Source organism: Aethalodelphis obliquidens, unplaced genomic scaffold (genome assembly GCF_003676395.1).
Source record: "Aethalodelphis obliquidens isolate GAN/ISIS:26980383/991018 unplaced genomic scaffold, ASM367639v1 scaffold6, whole genome shotgun sequence".
NCBI lineage: Eukaryota > Metazoa > Chordata > Mammalia > Artiodactyla > Delphinidae > Aethalodelphis > Aethalodelphis obliquidens.
The window spans coordinates 35,242,623-35,262,219 of NW_020837950.1; the positions used below are offsets into that span (position 1 = coordinate 35,242,623).

Below are 19,597 nucleotides of genomic sequence, written 5' to 3' on the forward strand. Positions count from 1 at the left end.
AACAGGTAAAACTAATTTATAGTGCTAGAGGTCACAATTGTAGTTACCTTTGAGGAGGTAATGACTTGAGAGATGTCACAAGGGAGCTTGCTGGATTCTGAATTGTTCTATATCTTGGTCTAGGTCATGGTTACACACACACACACACACACACACACACGTATATATGTGTGTGTGTGTATATATATATATATATATATATATATATATATATATATATATACCATCAAGGGAGAAGAGGATTTCAGGAAGAGAGGCTTATTTTTGTCCTCTAGGAGTTTAATAAACCAATAACTTTTGGGGCTCATTTCTATATTCTTCTTAGGTTTTCAGCAGAACTACAGCAATATCAAGTGTACAAGCTGGGAGCATGACCATTATTTTCCCTTACTCAATATATTTTTTCTTTTTTGTTTTTTTTCTTTTTCATTGAGGTGACATTGGTTTATAACATTATACAAGTTACGTGTGTACATTATATTTTGACTTCTATATATACTACAGCATGTCCACCACTAAAAATTTAGTTTCCATCCCTTACCATACACTTGATCCCCTTTAACCATTTCCCCCTCCCCCTCCCTGCCACCCTCCTCGCCCTGCCCCTTCCCATCTGGTAATCACCAGTCTGTTCTCTGTATTTACGTGTTTGCTTTTGTTTGGTTTGTTCATTTATTTTGTTTTGTTTGTTTCTCATATTCCACATATGGGTGAAATCATATGGTATTTGTCTTTTTCCATCTGACTTATTTCACTTAGTGTAATACCCTTAAGGTCCATTCATGTTGTCAGAAATGGAGAGATTTCATCTTTTTTTAATGACTGAGTAATATTCCACTTGTGACATTTATCTCACATCTTCTTTATTGGTTCATCCATTGATGGACACTTAATTTGATTCCATGTCTTGACTATTGTAAATAATGCTGCGATGAACACAGGAGTGCATATATCTTTTCTTAGTGTTTTTGTTTTTCTTGGATAAATACCCAGAATTGCTGCATGGGGGGTGGTGGTGGTGGTATGAATTGGGAGATTGGGATTGGCATATATACAATAATATGTATAAAATAGATAACTAATAAGAACCTGCTGTATAAAATATAAAATTAAATTTAAAAAAAAGATTAAAAAAATACCCAGAACTGGGTACTTCTAGTCTTAATTTTTTGAGGAATCTCCATACTGTTTTTCATAGTGGCCACACCAATTTACATTTCCATAAAAAATGTATGAGGAGGACTTCCCTGGTGGCGCAGTGGTTGACAGTCTGCCTGCAAATGCAGGGGACACGGGTTCGAGCCCTGGTCTGGGAGGATCCCACGTGCCGCCAAGCAACTAGTCCTGTGAGCCACAACTACTGAGCCTGTGCTCTAGAGCCCACGTGCCACAACTGCTGAAGCCCGTGCGCCTAGAGCCCTGGATCTGCAGCAGGAGAAGCCACCACAGTGAGAGGTCCACGCACCGCAACGAAGAGTAGCCCCCGCTCACTGCAACTAGAGAAAGCCCATGCACAGCAACGAACACCCAACAACGAAGACCCAATGCAGCCAAAAAACCCAAAAATTTAACAACAAAACTATTACAAAAAAAATGTATGAGGGTTTTTTTTTCTCCACATCCTTAACAACACTTGTTATTTCTTCCCTTTTTGATAATAGCCATTCTAACAGGTGTGAGGTGATATCTCATTGTGGTTTTGATTTGCATTTCCCTAATAATTAGTGATCTTAATCATATTTTATCTTTATTTCCAAATCCCTATTTACTTAGAATTTTAGTCCTAAGCTCTGAATCTTCAAAATTATGAAATATTGAAAAAAGTGAAAGAAAACTGACAGATGACTATTGGATTTGTTGAGATGATAGCAGAGATCCATGGTTTTTAAAATCAGTTTACTTGCTGATCCACTTAGTATTTTCTCATATTCATTAGTGATGAATAAAAATGTTTGGATATTTTTACTCTTTATCCCAACCATTGGCTGTTTTAGTACCTTTTTTACTTGAATCTGACATTTTCCTGTTGATTTATTAAATTTTTATGTTCCTCCTTGTGTTAGTTTCCTGTGGTCATTGTAATAAATGACCATAACCTTGGTGCTTAAGATAACATAAATTTATTCTCTCACAGTTTTGGAGGCTGGAAGCCCTAAATCAGTGTTCACTGGACTGAAGTCAAGGTGTTGTCAGGCCTGCACTCTCTCTGGAGGCTCCAGGGAGAGAATTCATTCCCAGCCTCTTCCAGCTGCCGGTGGTTGCCAGCATTCCTTGGCATGTGGCTCCATCACTCAAGTCTCTGCTTCTGTGGTCACACTGCCTTCTCTTTTCCTGTCTGGGTCAAACAGAAAACAGGGACTGGGACCTGATATCTTTAGTCTACTATACCTCCCCACCAAACTGCAAGTTCCATGGGAGCAGAGCCCTTATATGTGTGTGCTCATTGCTCAGAAGAGTTGGGAGCAAGAATGCCTGGCACACAGTAGGCATTCACTTAGTATTTGTCAAAGCAATCATTAATTATAGGGAATCAATTTGAAGAGCTTCCTTTAGAGTCAGGAATTTCTGTTTTATTCCAGAAGTCACATCCAATACCATTAGTTGGAATTTTTAGTGAGAGACTTCAGCTCATTTCAGAAAGAATATTCTAATAACGAGGCCTATCTGTCCATAGTCCAAGTTACTTCATGAGGGAATAAACTCCTTGAATCAGGATATATTCCAACAAAGATTGTTTTGTCACCTGTTAGGGATACTAGAAAATATATTTTAAAGTTAGGTGGGAAGGCGGTTTTACAGATAGCAGACAGGTTTATCTTGTGTAACTAATCTTACTTCTTTCTATCTAAAGAACCCCAATTCTTTTTGAAATTTCCAGAATTCTTATCTAAGGTTTTTTTTTTTTTTACCCCACATCTCGCAGCTTGTGGGATGTTAATTCCCTGACCAGGGATTGAACCCCAACTCTCGGCTGTGAGAATGCGAAGTCCTAACCACTGGACTGCCAGAGAATTCCTTCTAAGCACTTTGTTAAGGTATTAGTTTTAAGACCACTGAAGAAGATTCCCATTTCTCTTTAATTTATATATATATGGCTCCTGGTCTTCAAATCTAATTTTCAACATGGAATCTTGTGATAGATGTGAAAATATGGTCATTAAAAGAACGCAATTGGCTTTTTGTTTCATGTAGCAATACTGTCTCAGGGATGAATCCATATCCAAATAAATGATGTCTCTCCATCAAAGCCGTTGTCCAGGATATTGGTGATTACAAAATGCAAAGTTTGAAATCACACATGAAAGTCACTTAAATGGCCTTAAGTAAACCTAGTTTTTAGCCAAATATTTGTGCCAATTGGGATGTTTTTGTCTGCAAGTAATGGAATACATCACTAAAGTACCTTAGATTTATTCCCCATAACAAGAAGCCTGGAAGGTAGGGTGTTGAAGGCTGTAGCTGCTCCAAGAATTATGTCCTCACCCAAATAATCACAGCAAAGGAAGGAAGGGGGAGAGCCTTCCTTCTGCATCTCTTGTATTCTTTCTTTTCTTCTTTTCTTAAATCAGAGAGGAAAATCTTTCCCAGATGTTTCCCAAAGGACATCCTCTTCTGTCTCATTGGTCAAACTGGGTCACATAACCATTTCCATTAAGAGTGGAAAAGCCAGTTGCTGCCACATTAACTGACCTCATGGACAAGAAGGGGTTAAATCTGTCCTCATTAAAAACAGATTCCTCAACCTAACATTTACAATGGACTTTGCAAAGCTCTTTCACTTAACTTTTTCTTCTAATTCTCATTAACACATCCAGTGATGCAGAAAGTTGTTGGTGGTGATGGTGGTGGTGGTGGGGAGTAGGGAAAGAACTGGGAACTGGAAGAACTGGAACTGGAAGAACTGGAAACAACTGGGTGTCGACTATTGTGGATAACCTTATCTACAGATGAAGGGACTGAAGCTCTGCATAGGAATCCTGTTTAAGATAACCTGGGTAGAAAGCAGTGATGCTCCAATATGGACCATGTCTAATGGTGATGATGAGGGTGCTTATTATATGCCAGGCATTGTGCTATGTTACTTTACAGTGATTACTTCATTTAATTCTCAACCCTATGAAGGAGGTAGTGCCTCTATTTGATAGATAAGGAAATTGTGGCTCAAGGTCACACATCTAATAAGCGCAGGTCTGTGATTAGAACTTCAGTGCTGCTGCCAGGGATGGGTACTTCTTTAAACTGTACTGCTTTCCCATTTGAATTCCCATATTCTTTCCAGGACTATTGCCTCTGAGCTAAGCTTTTTGTGACTTAAGCTTCCTCATCTGTAAAATGACATAATTCTACCTACTTTATAGGGTTCCCATGAGGAGTGAACGTGAATCCACGAAAAGTAATTAACAAGGAGACAAATATAGTAGTCTGGCATTAATATTGTGGAACTTGGGCTTCCCTGGTGGCACAGTGGTTGAGAGTCCGCCTGACGATGCAAGGAACACGGGTTTCGTGCCCCTGTCCGGGAAGATCCCTACATGCCGCAGAGCGGCTGGGCCCGTGAACCTCGGCCGCTGAGCCTGCGCGTCCGGAGCCTGTGCTCCGCAACGGGAGAGGCCACAACAGTGAGAGGCCCGAGTACCGCAAAAAAAAAAAAAAAAAAAAAAAATATATATATATATATTTATATAGTGGAATTTATCTCATTATATTTAAATTTCCAATTATGTCTTTTACCTACGCTACTAGACTGAGATCATCCATCCAGGACAGCAGTTCCCAAATTTTTGAGGCTCAAGGCCCCCTCTACACTCTTAAGAATTATTGTGTACCCCAAATAGTTTTTGTTTATGTAAGTTGTAGCTTTCATTACTGCATCGAAATGAATACTGAGAAATGTTTGCTCCCTTAGCTGTCAGAGTGATATACACATCATGCATCCTCTGGAAAACCTCTACTTATACTTGTGAGAGCATGAACGTGAGAAAGGAAAAAAATTAAATGAATTATTAGGAAAATAGTTTTGACTTTATTGGAACCCTCAGTGTTCCCTGGATCATACTTTGAGAACTGCTGCTCTAGCTTAAGTGCTTCGTGAATGATCAGATTCCGCTGTTTGGACGAGGAAACCCAAGGTCTGAGAGGAGGAAACAAAGCAGCACCAGAGCTACGTTCCACGCCTCGCGCCGCCCGGCAGCCTCGCTGTGCAGCAGCTACGTCCTTAGCAACCGCCCCCTCCTCCACCAAGTCGCCGCTCTTCCCGGGGCGCGAACCCCGGCGCCCACACTGCTCCAGAGGCCCCTCCCTAGCTCGTTCCGCCTGGCAACCTGCGTCTCCGGCGCCCTGAGGCAGGCCCTGCCCCGCTGCCTCTCATGTGTCCTGGCTTCCATGGCAACCGCGGCGCGCGGCCACGGCGTCACCCCACCCTTCCTCCTCGTCGGGCTAAACCATTCGCTTCAGGAACCTTCACAGGGGGAGATGGAAACAAGGAAATTTAATAGAACGTCTGCGCGCTACTCTGACCCCGTTTTTCTACCTAGCTTAAGTTATACACATCTTTTTTTCTCTTGCCAAATGTGCTTGCGAGTGTGGCGCAGTGTCTCGCCTGCTCGGTTCGAACGCCTCCTTTTCCCAGGCCTGCGGATGGGTCGGCCCGCCAGGAAGGCTAGCGGTCTGCGCGGGTTGGCATAGATGCGGGGGAGCGCGCCCGACGTCGCGCTCAGGGGGCGGGGCCAACGCGCAACGGGTAGGGGAGGCGGGCAAGATGGCTTCTGGCGAGTGATTCTGCCCGAATACCTCCGGCGACCGCTGAGACACCGGGACGGGGGGTGCTGCCCCCACTGCTGCCCTTCTTCCTCTCCCCCGCCCCCAGAGACCCCCCTCCTTCCCTTCCTCCTTCTACTTCGGTGGGGAGGGAGGGGAGGTGGGCCTGGTTCCTGGGACACCATGTCGGACTCAGAGGAGGAGAGCCAGGACCGGCAACTGAAAATCGTCGTGCTGGGGGACGGCACCTCCGGGAAGGTCAGTCCTCGAGCGGGCCCGCCGTGCCAGGCCTGCAGGAACCCCGGCCGGTTCTGGCGTCCTCCAGCCTCCTCCCCGCCCCCCCGGCGTCGCCTTATGTCCCCGAGCCCTGGGGCGTCTGGGCTTGGGCCCGCGAGGTCGTGGCCTGGGGTTCGACACTAATAGGCGCTTGGTGAAGTCCGTCGAGAGCTGTCCAGCTCCTCTTAAATTAAAAAAAAAAAAAAAAAAAGTCATTGCCTAACCCCTGCCTGGATCTCGAACTCCTACTTCTTTAAGACACGAGCCAGTATCGTCTCCCTGGGAAGCTTTCCAGCTTCTCGCCTCTGAGGACTGGCAAGGATCTGCCAAGGCACCTTACCTCTTTTTACTTTAGTCCAGGTCACACTTTGCTCCTTTCCCCCCGTTTACCGTTTCTGATGGCTCCACTGTACTGGGATCTCCCAAGAACTTGACGCTGGAATCAGATTCCTTGGGTGAGAGAATTGGGGCTCCATCACTTACTCGTCGGATCATTGGAGGGCAAATTGCTATCCTGTTTGTACTTCATCTGTAAGATGGGTATGTTGATAGGGGTCTCCTCGAAGGGTGAAGTGTGCAAATCCACATTAAATATGAAAATCTACATAAAGCTTTCATAACATGGTGTGCACTCAGTAAATGTTAGTTGCACTTTTAGAGCATCATATTTGTTCATCTCTGTTCCCAGCACAGCACCTGTCAACACAAACATTCATTCAACAAATATCTATTGAACTCCTATTCTGGACTGGTTGCTGAGGGCAGAGCTGCTAACATGACAGAGGGGATCATTGCCTTAAAGTCTGTCTTTCAGTGACAGTTGGTTGAATGAATGAGAGTGAGTGCGTGAGAATATCTGGCAGCCAGTCCCCTTACCTCGTAGGCACAGGTCTTTAACCCAGGGTTGTGGAGCTCCTGAGATGGAATAAACATTGCCCGGTGCTTGCTCTTTGGAGATGGTCCATAAGATCTTAAAGGGTTCTTGATCCACGCCCCAAATAAGGTGAAAAGCCTCTGCCCGGCCAACCTTCACACCTGTCGCTCCTATCAATGGCGCCAACACTGTTTCTGGGAATATTGTTAGAGTTTGTCTCCTTTCTTCTTCCATCCGCTTTCTCAACTAGAGGCTTCAGAAACGCTGGTTATTATTGTTACCAGTTTCCCGTTTTCGGCTTCACGTTTTCATGTTCCTGGTGTAGTTTGGACCCTGGTTCCTATGGTGACGACTGCTCGATACATCTTCCCTGGCAGTTGGCACTGCACAGCTGCTCCTGTCTTTCGTTCTGAGATTTGAGTTCCTAGGGCCCTAGGGAAAGGTGTCATTCATATGCAGGATTTGGAGGATTCTTGTTAATTTCTTTCTTGCCATCCCTGATATTTTGTTATTGATTTTTATTATTGAGGAAAAACAACTTAATATGCTCTGATTACTTTTAAACATTTTGAGGAAGAAAAGAACTTGGGATCACTTTTCTTTATAAAGTATTAATTATATGACTTTTTGTACACTTGTAACAACTTTTTGAATGGATGAGTTGTTTTAAATGAATCAGCATTGTTTCTAACACCCTTATTCAGTAAAAATTTTAAGTTCTATTTTTATAGTTTTCTCATTCGTATTTTCTTTTGAATGTCTTCTAATTTTTCATTTCCTAAATCTTTTTATGGTGAACTCATAACTGAATTTATTTCCTGTTTAAAACTATAATGACTGTCTATAACACTAATACATGTATAAAAAGACACAAAAATTTTCCATTATCTTACATTCTATCATAATTCTTTAAATTTTTGTTAATTTTTTTCCCCAATATTCATCCATTATCATACATGTATTTCTCTGTTGAAATTTGTTCATAATTTCTATCTAGGTTTTTCATCTAGCCTGTCATACATTTTCCTCTTGTTACTAATTTAGTGTGAATAATTATGGTTTTTCATCTCTGTCAAAAATTTTATCTAGTGTACAACAAAGCGTACTTTTTTCCTTCTATATTATTGAATTAGGATTATCATTCTGCTTCAAAGGATAACAGTGATACTGTTTATGGCGTTCTGATTTAGTCTTTGTCACCTTGACTAATCTATTTTAAAATTGTAAAGATTGTTTTCTGCCAGAAATTTCTGGATACCAGCATCAGAAATCTAACCTTTTTTCATTATTCATATATCAACTTTTGTTTTTTTCCATACCCTGTTCAGTTTTCAGATTATTGCCGTATTATTGGCAGCTACCAACATTCCCATTCTGTTTCTTTTACTGTTCTTTTCTATTATGAATTCAGCCTCTCTTTCATTCTTACTTGTATCCTGATTTAACTCCTGGCCATTTTTTCTAGTATCAGTTTTTCTTGCTAGTTCTAACTCAGGGCATTTTTATACACCCTTACAAAAGCAATAGAATATTGAGATGACCACTAACAGTTTATTCAAGAGAAATTTAGCTCCTTTTGCTATTAACACGTGTTTCTGTTTCTTTCCTGTTTTGAGTCATACTTTGGATTTTATTATATACTTCTTAAGATTTTTTTTTTGAGGCAAAATATTCTTTTATGGTGTCTTTTCAGTATTAGTAAATGTAGTATGGTTAAAAATTGTTAGCAAAAGTTCGCCAAACAAAAAAACTATAAAGAATCAGAAAAAAAGAGTTACAGATATGAAAGATGGTTGTTCTCTTCATAATTGTTTAAAAAGGATATTTATACAATGACTTCTGAGAAATTATTGAATGAGAAAGATAGCATAATATCTAGATAATTGAAGAGGATGTGCCTCCTTCCCACTGATTCAGTTGATTCTCTGATTAATTTTTATAGTGAGATGTCTGGAGATGGTATAAGAACCCATTTTAATATTCTTTGTTTGCAATGACCTATACTTTTGACAGATTGTACTCTATTCCAATTGAAAATTCTAGCTTTATGTTTGCCTCAAAAGTGTGAGACTTTCAAAATCTAGAAGTCCGATTTTTAGGAAAAGAAACACTAAGCTGAAGTTACATGTGCCTTGAGTTTGTCTTAGATTTATAAAGGTGTTTCAGCCATCCATATATTAAACATTTTGAAATATCTGTAATAGTATAAGTAGTGTTAATTATTTTTCTCTAGAACTCTGAGCCTCTTCACAGATGATTTTGTGCTCTAAGTTAAATAAGCTCAATGGCATAAACAAGGCTAAATGAAAAAAGGATTTAAAAAAGAATGCTTACTTTTTTTTTTCCCTAATATCTTAGTTTTTATATTATCAAGGAAGCCAAATGAATTTTCATTTTGGTGTAGTGAGTTTATTTCTCAGAGTCTAGCAGAACATCTTTCTTATGGTGCTCAATAAATATTTGACCAAATATTTTAGTGATTTCTTACAAATGCTGAGTATTTAAATATTAAAAGAATTGGCGTTAGTGTGTGCAAATTGCCATTTATATGAAAAATATGGTTCTTATGTCAAAGGGATTTTAGGTCTTTTTGTTTAAAGGAATTGAAGTTTGGCCAAGTTTTCTTTTGCACTACTGTACTTATGTTGTAATTAATTATAGTAAGCTATCTTGGAAATTTTATCTTAGTTTTCATTATTTAGGAATTGACATCTAATTTTAACTTTCAAAATAAGAAAGAGCTATTTTTCCTTAACTTTAGGAATCTGTCTTGAAGAGCATAAAAGCTTCATGAAACTCCCTTTCTCTTCTTTTTGGGGAAGTCTACAAATAAATAAATAATACATTTAAAATGTTTAAGAAGCTTTTGAGTTATTGAGTTATTTCAGTTGTTACTCGATTATTCTTTTGCTTTGGTAAGAAATGGTACCCTAAAGAAACTCTAGAGTTTTGAATGTAACTTAGAGTTGTTATTTAAAAAATGTATATATATATTTGTTCTGGTTATAATATTCTTGTGACTTTTAAGCTTTATGGTTCTTGGATGGAATATATTTATTTTTGTCTGCTTAATATTAAAAATATCAACTTCTTAATTTAAAAGATAAATATTATCAGTCATTCTATAGAATAATTTTCATTTAACAAATTTTAAAAATAAATTTATTTATTTATATTTAATTTTTGGCTGTGTTGGGTCTTTGTTGTGGTGCGGTGGCTTCTCTTGTTGCAGAGCACGGACTGTAGGCGCGTGGGCTCACTAGTTGTGGCACGCGGGCTCTAGAGAGCAGGCGCAGTAGTTGTGGTGCACGGGCTTAGTTGCTCCATGGCATGTGGGATCTTCCCGGACCAGGGCTCGAACCCGTGTCCCCTGCACTGGCAGGCGGCTTCCCAACCACTGCGCCACCAGGGAAGTACAACATTTTTAATATAGAGAAAAATTAGACATGTTTCTTGTGGGGGGAGAAAAGAAAGGAAATTCTATAAACAGGCTTTCCTCTCCTTAATTAGTTCTACTTCTTATTGGCTGAGGGCACAAACTACTCAGATGTTTAACCTCAGAAATGAAACATCTCTGAAAGTTGTATTGAACTGATATATAGGGACATATAAGATTCAGATCTTTAATCATGTTGGTTTAGTTTTCTCTGTTGATAATTCTCAAATTCGAATTTCCAGCAAGGTGTAGGGAGCTTGACAATGAGGGGATTGAAAGAGATTTAGCTGATTAGTCTGTTATTGCCACTGATAGCTGGTTGGCAAGTGAAATTTACCTGGTGGAATGTTAAGTCCCTCTTCCCCTTGTAACTGATTAGAACTGCTTAAAGTTGCTTGATGGATTAATGGGAGTATAAATATTAAGATTACTTAATAAGATTTAGTAGTGATTTTATGTTTACATTTCTAAAACAAAGACATTAATTTTGATATTCTGTGCATCAATTTTTTAGACCTCCTTAGCTACGTGTTTTGCTCAAGAAACTTTTGGGAAACAGTACAAACAAACTATAGGACTGGATTTCTTTTTGAGAAGAATAATGTTACCAGGTAAGAGACTAAAATGTATTAACATAGAAAATTGTCCATATCTGACAATAAGGGACATAAGCAGAAATGTGTAAAATAAATTTTGGGGCTGTTTGTATGTGAAAATATATATAATCAGTAAATCTATCTTAGGGAGGTTAACTTTCATCAGCATCTACCATGAAGACATACTGTCCATGTGTGTAAGGAAAAAGTTTATATTCTCCCCACTCTCCCAGTGTTTCTGACCACTGCACATTTCTTGTGGATAAACAATAGTTGCTTATAAAATTCTAAAGTTAAAAACAAAATCAAATGCCATGTAATTATCAACAGGTATTGTATGAACTAAATGTGAGAAGACTGGAAAGGATTATTTTTTTAAATATTATTTTGATTAACCTCTGCTTCAGTTTTTTGTTTGAGAGAAAGTTGGAACAGAAGTATAATGTAGCTATGGAACTTCTGTGCTCTAATATGTGAATGCTGTTTTATGCAAGGCAGCATGAAATTGCTGGCATTTAATAGACCACTAAAATTTAGGGTCCCTAGGCACTCATAAAAATACAGTTTGAGCATTCAAGATGTTTCAGTTCACCATGCAAAGAAACTATTTAGATGCCAGTTGCAGCACATTTTGTGGGAAATACAGGGAAATAACAAAAAAAGAGTGGTTTCTGTTTTAAGTTAGTTTCTGAACAATTGGGGCTTTAAAATGCTCTGTCTATTCACTTGTGCTTAAATTATATGTTTAAAGTATTTTATTAAAAGCAGTTTATCTTGATTGACTTCATAAACTAGTCCATCTTTCTCCTCTCTGAGGAAACACATTTGAATAAAAACAGTTGCAAGTGTAGTGTCAGATTCATATACTGGAACGTGAGTGATATAGTGGGAAACGGTTTAATAAATTATAATATTTTTGAAATATGTTAACCTCTCAAATGCTCCATCTATCAGACAACTCTATGAATATTTTAGAACAGCTAATGAAAACTCTTGGTAATTGAAGGTATTCTGCATATCTCACTAGTAATATACTCTCTTATATTTTGTGATGGTTGGTATTCGGCTACCAATGAAAAATAAATTAGAAGATATAGCTTGAGAAAAGAATTCCAGTTTGCCATTACTAAGTTATTATTCATAAAGAGGTTTAATGAGAAACGTGTATTTTGTTTCATTTGTATTTTCTTTTAATGTATTCAAAACTGAAAATCTCATTTTTATTATTCTCACTCTTATGGATAGGTTAATACTGCTTTCAGAATATTTACAACAGTCACTAGTAGAATACATGTACAAATCACATAATATACATACTGAAAACTTATTTTGCAACAGTTTTTTCAGAGATGCCAGTTGTACACAGAGAGCCTCAAAGTGTATTTAATTACTGACTGTTTTGTTTTCGATGATAATTAGCAAAAGCACTAACTTTCTATGTTATTAATATTGTTTAATTTTTCTGATTTTTCAGTTAAAAGACTTAAAGGAGCAAGCATCTACGCAAACATTAAAAACATTTTAAGACTGGTTTTGGACATTTTATATATGTAATATATATGATAATTTCTGATTTTTTGCACAATACTACTGATTTTTAAATTTTGATGACTTTGTAAAAAATATTTGGTATTTTTGAAATCCAAATTTATAATATATTTTAGAGTTAGAAAGTACTTAGGTTAAAAATAACATTAGGAAATATATACTCTTAATGAATATATATTTTAATTTTCCTGATTAAGGTTTTATTTTGATGGACAGAGTTCCAGAAAAATATCTTTTTTTATAAAACGGCAGTTGGTTTTATTCTATTTAATTGACTCAAAATTGTGGTAGAAATTTCAGTAAGAAAAAAATTTTTAATGTAACTTGATTTTATATTAATAGCTACATTAAGAAATGAGGTTAATAAATTAAAAGGTTTATATTATACCCTTTATATACTTTTAACTTTAATTCATTGTGTCCAAGGATTAATATTTGTATCATTTGCTAAAACATTACAGGCAGCATTAATTGAATTTATGGTACAGCAGCATAGGAGGCAAATCTAATATTTGTTAGTATTCTAGTAAGTCTTCTGTCCATTCAGATTGTTAGAGGTGTAATACCTCCTGTTCATCTATTGACATTCTCTTCATGCAAGTTTTCAAGGTCATTACTCTGCAAATACTCATCCATGTTAGTATATTTCATGATCTGGTATGCTGTATAGTCTGGATGCAACCACTGTGCAGATTTTACTGCTTAAAATAGTGTATCTGTTAGTCAGAGATTCTGCTGATAGAGCTTCTTAAGAGCCTTAGTCAAAATACTTTCAGGAAGCTTGTGGGTACAGTCAGTAAACAGTGTTCTACTGTGAAAAGGATTTCTAAGTCTTTAGTACAAGAAGTGGGCAGACTTGTGTTTTTAGTTCCATCTTGACTATGCAGCACTTTAAGTAAGGTTAACCAAGGCACCAAGTGTACTTTTACAAGGTCACTGTTGAATCCTCTTGGTGGCTTTGATTCATACCAAAAGCAACTTACCTGTATTTTGTCACCTCATTTATTTATTTTTTTCCCTAGTTAAATGTCATTGCTTACAGAAGAGCAGGAATTTTCTAGTATTTTGCATTTGGGATTAGATTGCTGACAGTTTCCTCCTTAACATTCTTTATTAGTTACAGATTTATATTAGATGGATTCTTGGTTTTTAAAAATTTTTCAATGTTGATTATTTGAAAATTCTTATATAGCTTTATAGGCATGTCATTTTGAAAATATACTGGAAGCCTTCATATGTTTTTGCTTGCAAAAACTAAAAGGAATATTAATTTGAATTCTATATTATTTTGTTTCCCAAATAGGAAACTCCCATTTATTTTTATTTTTATGTGTTAATAAGCCTAAAATTCACATGTGGAAGTTAAAAATACTTTTCTAGATACATGAAATAACTATGAAGTCAATATCATTTGTTGTAGCTATAATGATAGCAAAAGTTTATTTTTTGGCTAGCATTGTGTATTAGTGGGTTATTAGTAGTGCATAGCTATTTTTATCTGAGGCACTAGAATATGTGTATTAAAGAAAAACAAGCCAAGAACAACAAACAGTGTTTATTTGGAAAAGTATGGATTTAAAAAATATCCTCAGCACACAAATATAAACCTCTCAGGTGGGAGATAGTTATAAACGATTTAGAGTCAGTCTTGAAATGATGTAGTCAGAATTTGAAAACATGTAATGAAGATCATGTTTCTAAAGTTACAGATAGGATAGGATCTAAATATCATAACTAAATATCAGAAATTAAAGGAAAAAAGCTTCATATTTCTTGATATGAAGTTAAGTGATAGGATTTATTGACCTTGAAGAAAATGGGATTAAATGCCCTTTATTAAGTGTTGCCTAAAATCTTACTTAAAAAAGTTAATATTGTTGAGTACTGTTTTTTTTAGTAAACAAATAACAAGAATTTTGAGAGTAAAATGAACAGAGTACTGCCTGTTTATCTAGGGGCTTCTGAAACTATTTGATATACTTATAGTGTCGACTAGCCCCTTCTCACCTGCTTAATTTGAGACAGCATTGTAGGAGAATGAATTTTGAGTATCGAAAAATTTAGATTTTTAAGATATTGGGTTTACATAAGTTGTTGCGTAAGTATTAGTCTGTGACGTTTTGATTTTTTTATTCATAGACCTTTAAGAACATTTCGGTCATTACTCTGTGAGCGTTGAAAGTGTGTATATTTGGGAATGATGACGGGTAATGAACTTTAGTAGCTCTCATTAATGCTAATGGAAGTTGCTCATGTAAATCCTCTGCAGGTTGGCAGATGGAACAGACCTACATCCAAATAATGGAAAGATTGTAATACAGACCCAACAAGACTTAGAGTTAAGGGTAAAACTTGGCTGCTTAATCCAGTGTCGTACTTTCTTTTCAGTTGCAACGTTGAATGGTGTGACTAACATTCTCCAGTTTTAGTGTTTTGCATTGGCATAAAAATTCATATCTATATAATCCTTTTCTGGTTTGTATTTGAAGTGAGACTAGTTTCTTAGTGTCTAAGTTTTTGAGTTTTCCTGATTTGCAAATCATTCAGAAAGATACATTTTTGGTGTGGGAGCTCATTTTGAAGGTACTAGTTGAGATTTTGTCTGCCTTTGGAGAAAGCTGCATAATTTTATTAGGAGAAATAGTTTGAAATGTTAAACTGTAAAGCATATCGAACTTGATCTTTAAATTTTGTAATTGCATTGATAATAGAGAATAACATAATTTTTTTAACAAGTAAATATTTTGCAAAATGGACAAAAGAATTTTAAAGATTGCCCTTTAGTATTTTAGAATGCTTTTATATGTTTGTATGGGGAAGAGATTTGTTAGACTATTTTATGAGAGCTTTGAAGCACATATTATAATTTGTTTCAGTGGAACGCTTTGAACAGGTATAAATGCATCATAATATTTAGTGATATACTGGGTATGTAACCTACATCAGTTCTGAAGAGGGCTGTCAAAATGTTCATATTTTATAGGTTAAATTTCAAAACATATAATTTTAAAATTATGTTCACTATTGTATATAGTAGCTGACATTCAAATTTAAAAATTCATTGAAGTTGAAACTGTGGGACCATTTTTGTAGTCTATTAGTAATCTGTGAGTTTTAGAACCTATGGAGTTTAGAACTTACAGGAAAATTCATTATGTGTAATAAGGTACATTAGTATATAAAGTTCACTTTTAATTTTTTTTTTTTTTTTTTTTTGCGGTACGCGGGCCTCTCACCGCTGCGGCCCCTCCCACTGCGGAGCACAGGCTCCGGACGCGCAGGCCCAGCGGCCATGGCTTACGGGCCCAGCCGCTCCGCGGCACGTGGGATCTTCCCGGACCGGGGCACGAACCCGTGTCCCCTGCATCGGCAGGCGGACTCTCAACCACTGCGCCACCAGGGAAGCCCACTTTTAATTTTTAAATTATATATCTTATTCCACATATAAGTGCTTTATTTTATGCTCTGTTTAAGAAAAGAAATTCTTTAAGGTTTAAGAAGTTTGTGAATTAAAGCTTTTTTTATTTTCTTGTGTTTTGAAGGTGATTATAAATGTGGTTTCATGGAAATGGGGTAAAGTGTAAATCTAAATTTCCCACTGTTATCTCTTTTGACAACATTATTTCACAATTCCAAATATGTGACCATGTGAACATGCAGAATAAAAGACAAATTAGGTTCAGAGTTTATCACTGTGACTTAATGTTCTGTGAAACTGTATTCAATTGTTATATTGTTCCTTAACTTTTTTTGTATTCTTAGTTTTATATTCATTTTTTTGTACTCTAGGAAACTTGAATGTTACTCTTCAAGTTTGGGACATAGGAGGGCAGACAATAGGAGGCAAGATGTTGGATAAATATATCTATGGAGCACAGGTATGAAACAAATTGTATGATTATTCCAGTACTGAAGATACTCTCCTTACAAACACACAAGCAGGTACACACACACATACATGCTCTTTCTACCTTGATTTTTATCTGATATGTAAGGAGACTGATTTTACATTTGTGCTAATCCTTTGATTTCATCCTCCCCCAAAATCATGCTTGGAATGATTTGGGTCAGTGAACTGGATGACTCTAATAGCTTTCATATGCTACTTATATTACTAATACTATTATTGTCAGCAGTTGAATACATGCAGTGATAAATTATATTTTGATATTTAGTAACTGATTTGGTTCTATGGACTACTTACAGAATACATAAATTGAATGATAAATATTAGAGAGGAAAATTTAATTTCATTTTAAGTTGTAGGGACAAAAAGCATACATATATGCCTATATATTTTTGTGCCATGAATTAGTCTATTAAATATTTATAGTTCTTCAGATTTAACAGATATATCAATATATTGTATCAGAAAGCTAAATATGACTAATTATATATATGAAGCACATACAGCATTTTAACATGATACTCATGTGTGGTGTCTTTTCAGAAGAAAATCTATGTAGAGTAAGAAAACCACTTGAATGATTATATAACAAAAATTCTTTGGTATATTAGCTTATATAGACATAATTTATAAGTTTTAAAATTAAATTATACAAATAGAAAATATACATAGTAGTAATATGCTTAACAAATTAATTACTGACATGCTGTTACTTTTGCTTTTCTACTTTGAGTTAGTGTGTATCTTTCATATGATCATGAGGTATTGGGGGGATAATATTCATAATCCTCACTTAGTTTTTTATTGGAGTTCGATATTTTAAGTTGAGAATCATAACATGGTTATGTGGAGCTGGGTTGCTCATAAGAAATGAATCTAGAAGATGAAGACAGAATATTAAGCACTCTGCTGTATGAAGTTTGATACTTAACAAATACCATTGCCTTAATTTTGGATGGAAAATAGATTCTGAATTATAAAATATTCAGAGAAGGATGAGGCTCATATGGTTCTTAATCATGTATAAAGGCCCTAGGGTTTTGTTTTTTGCGTTATTGATATATAGATTGGGCTCTGAGAACCTTCTTTGCCTCTTCTTCTACATTGTTCTTTGTCTCCTGGAAAATATTTCTGCTCACTTAACATTTTCAGTTGTGACCATATGACTTAATATTTTATGACTGTTCATTTTTCTCTTAAAAATATTTCTCAGGTTTTTGTGTCTGGCTTTTTCATTGTTGTTTGTTTCTGTTTTAAACTGATTATGTTTAAAGTAGATATTAAGCTAAAGAAAAGTTGCTGGACAGAGATTTGTGGGAAGCCACAGTCCTTGTTTCATTCACCTAGTTGGTAAACTGGGATTTGAAAATAACAATCTCTTTCCTCTTTGCTCCATTAAAATCTATCTTCATAGACACATTGGATTTAAAAAAAATGAAAACTAGATTAGTCAAGCTTCTAATGATATTTGACTCTGAATGTCAAATAGATTAGCTTTTTATGGTTTATAGATATATCTAAAGTTAGTGGAGAATGGGAAGTTTTTATGCATTTCAGAGTAAATAATAATAAAACATTCAATTAATACATTTTTTTCACTTAAAAATTAGGGGAATGTAATGTTTATGGGTTAGACTCTTAATTTTACCTTACTTTAAATCATTAAAAAATTTATTGTTTGATTTATAGAAAATTTAAATTTATTAATATAAAATTATTATATAAAAATTAGTGTTGATATGACAGTCACATAATATAAAATTAACAATTTTTACAGTATATAACCAGTGGTATATAGTACATTCATAATGTTGTGTGACCATCCTGTCAAATCATTTCTTTACAGTGTATGTTTTATGCTATTACATAGCTGCTTAAAGTCAGCAGACATTAATGGGCAAATTTGTAGAAATTTAAAAAAATTCCATCATTTTTGAGGATACTTGAGTTTAGTGAAATGTCTGTTCTTTTCTAATGTACTTCACATCTTGGGAGAAAGAGAATGTCACATGAGATTTCTGTTTCGAAGGTACATGTTGATTTTTTTCTCTTTTGACAGTGTCTTACATTGTTTATACTTTACAATCTCTGTAAATCATATACCCTGTTTTATTAAAAAACAATGTAATAAAGTATTTCTAGGAATTTCATGAACATTTTCATGAAATTGTCCCAGGAAAGTAGGAATTTTGAGATGATAAAATGAGTTGTCATAAATTTTCTCTGCTTTCCAGAGATTCTAAATTAAATGCTATGTAAAATACAGTTAAGTACATTTGCCACTAGTTTCTTTTGTTAAAATACATGTAAATTTTTTACCCAGGCCAGAGAAGCTCAGACTACAGTTCACTACCATAAATTGGGAGAAATGTTACTTTTAAAAAAACAGTGCTTTCATAAACATTTTAATAGCTTTTAATAATTTTATATAATTACATAACTGTTCTTCAAAGTAGATCTATACTGTTTCTAGAGTTGTTGTAGATGCTGTACATTGCCCATCTCACGAATACTTTGGATTTTTGTGCACATGCTACATGACAGAAATCTTTGAGAAGTGTTTTGACAAGCTGTTTTGAGGACATCAGTATAATGTCTTATTTAGGATTTTGTTTTAGGTTCTCTAACTTATGTAATGTGTATGGAAAGAATTATCTTACACATATCTGGGCTATTAAGCTATGTGAATTCATTTTTCTAAAGCATTTCTTATCCAGGAAGAAGCTTATTTGTAGGCTGGAATTAACTTAGCTTCAAATAAAACTGATTATTTTACCCTCTTCACTTTTTCCCCACCAGTTGCATTAAATTTTAGTGATAGTATATTGAATAGTGTTGGTTGAAACAATATTGAATAGACACCGAAGAAAGAATTAGTGAGGTATTTTGTCAGAAACTAGTTCTAAGAATTGAAGTATATCCCAGTTAAATTCCCAGAGTTTAAATTAACTTAAAATTTTCTAGGAGTCTTCAGAAAGATGTTATAGGCTATTTTTCATAGTGGTTACAAGCAAACACACAGTGCATAGTGTTTAGTGCCCTGTAACCTGTGGCTAACAGAGGCTAATAACAAGCCTCAGAGAAGGACTGGATGTTTCATTTTTGTAGCTCTTTCCGTCCTGGAATCTAAGTGGTTTGCAAACACTGCCCTACTGAGTATAAACTCAATGAAGTGTACTCATTTGTGAGGTAGAACATAACTA

The 19,597-nt window shown here is 35.8% G+C and overlaps 1 protein-coding gene across 4 annotated transcripts in view; it reads left to right on the plus strand.

Annotated features, from left to right (window-relative positions):
• The first annotated feature begins 5,714 nt into the window (after positions 1-5,714).
• Positions 5,715-19,597, plus strand: part of RAB28 (RAB28, member RAS oncogene family) — a 95,552-nt gene continuing 81,669 nt past the window's right edge. For 3 of the 4 annotated variants that reach the window (XR_003432213.1, XM_027103349.1, XM_027103347.1), the window contains exons 1-3: positions 5,715-6,015; positions 10,858-10,954; positions 16,277-16,365. Coding sequence is in view for 3 of the 4 variants with exons in the window: in XM_027103349.1 (XP_026959150.1) it covers positions 5,941-6,015; positions 10,858-10,954; positions 16,277-16,365 (261 nt within the window). In the remaining variant the exon portion in view is untranslated. The remainder of the gene's footprint in view (positions 6,016-10,857; positions 10,955-16,276; positions 16,366-19,597) is intronic. The other variant, XM_027103350.1, reaches the window with a different exon arrangement.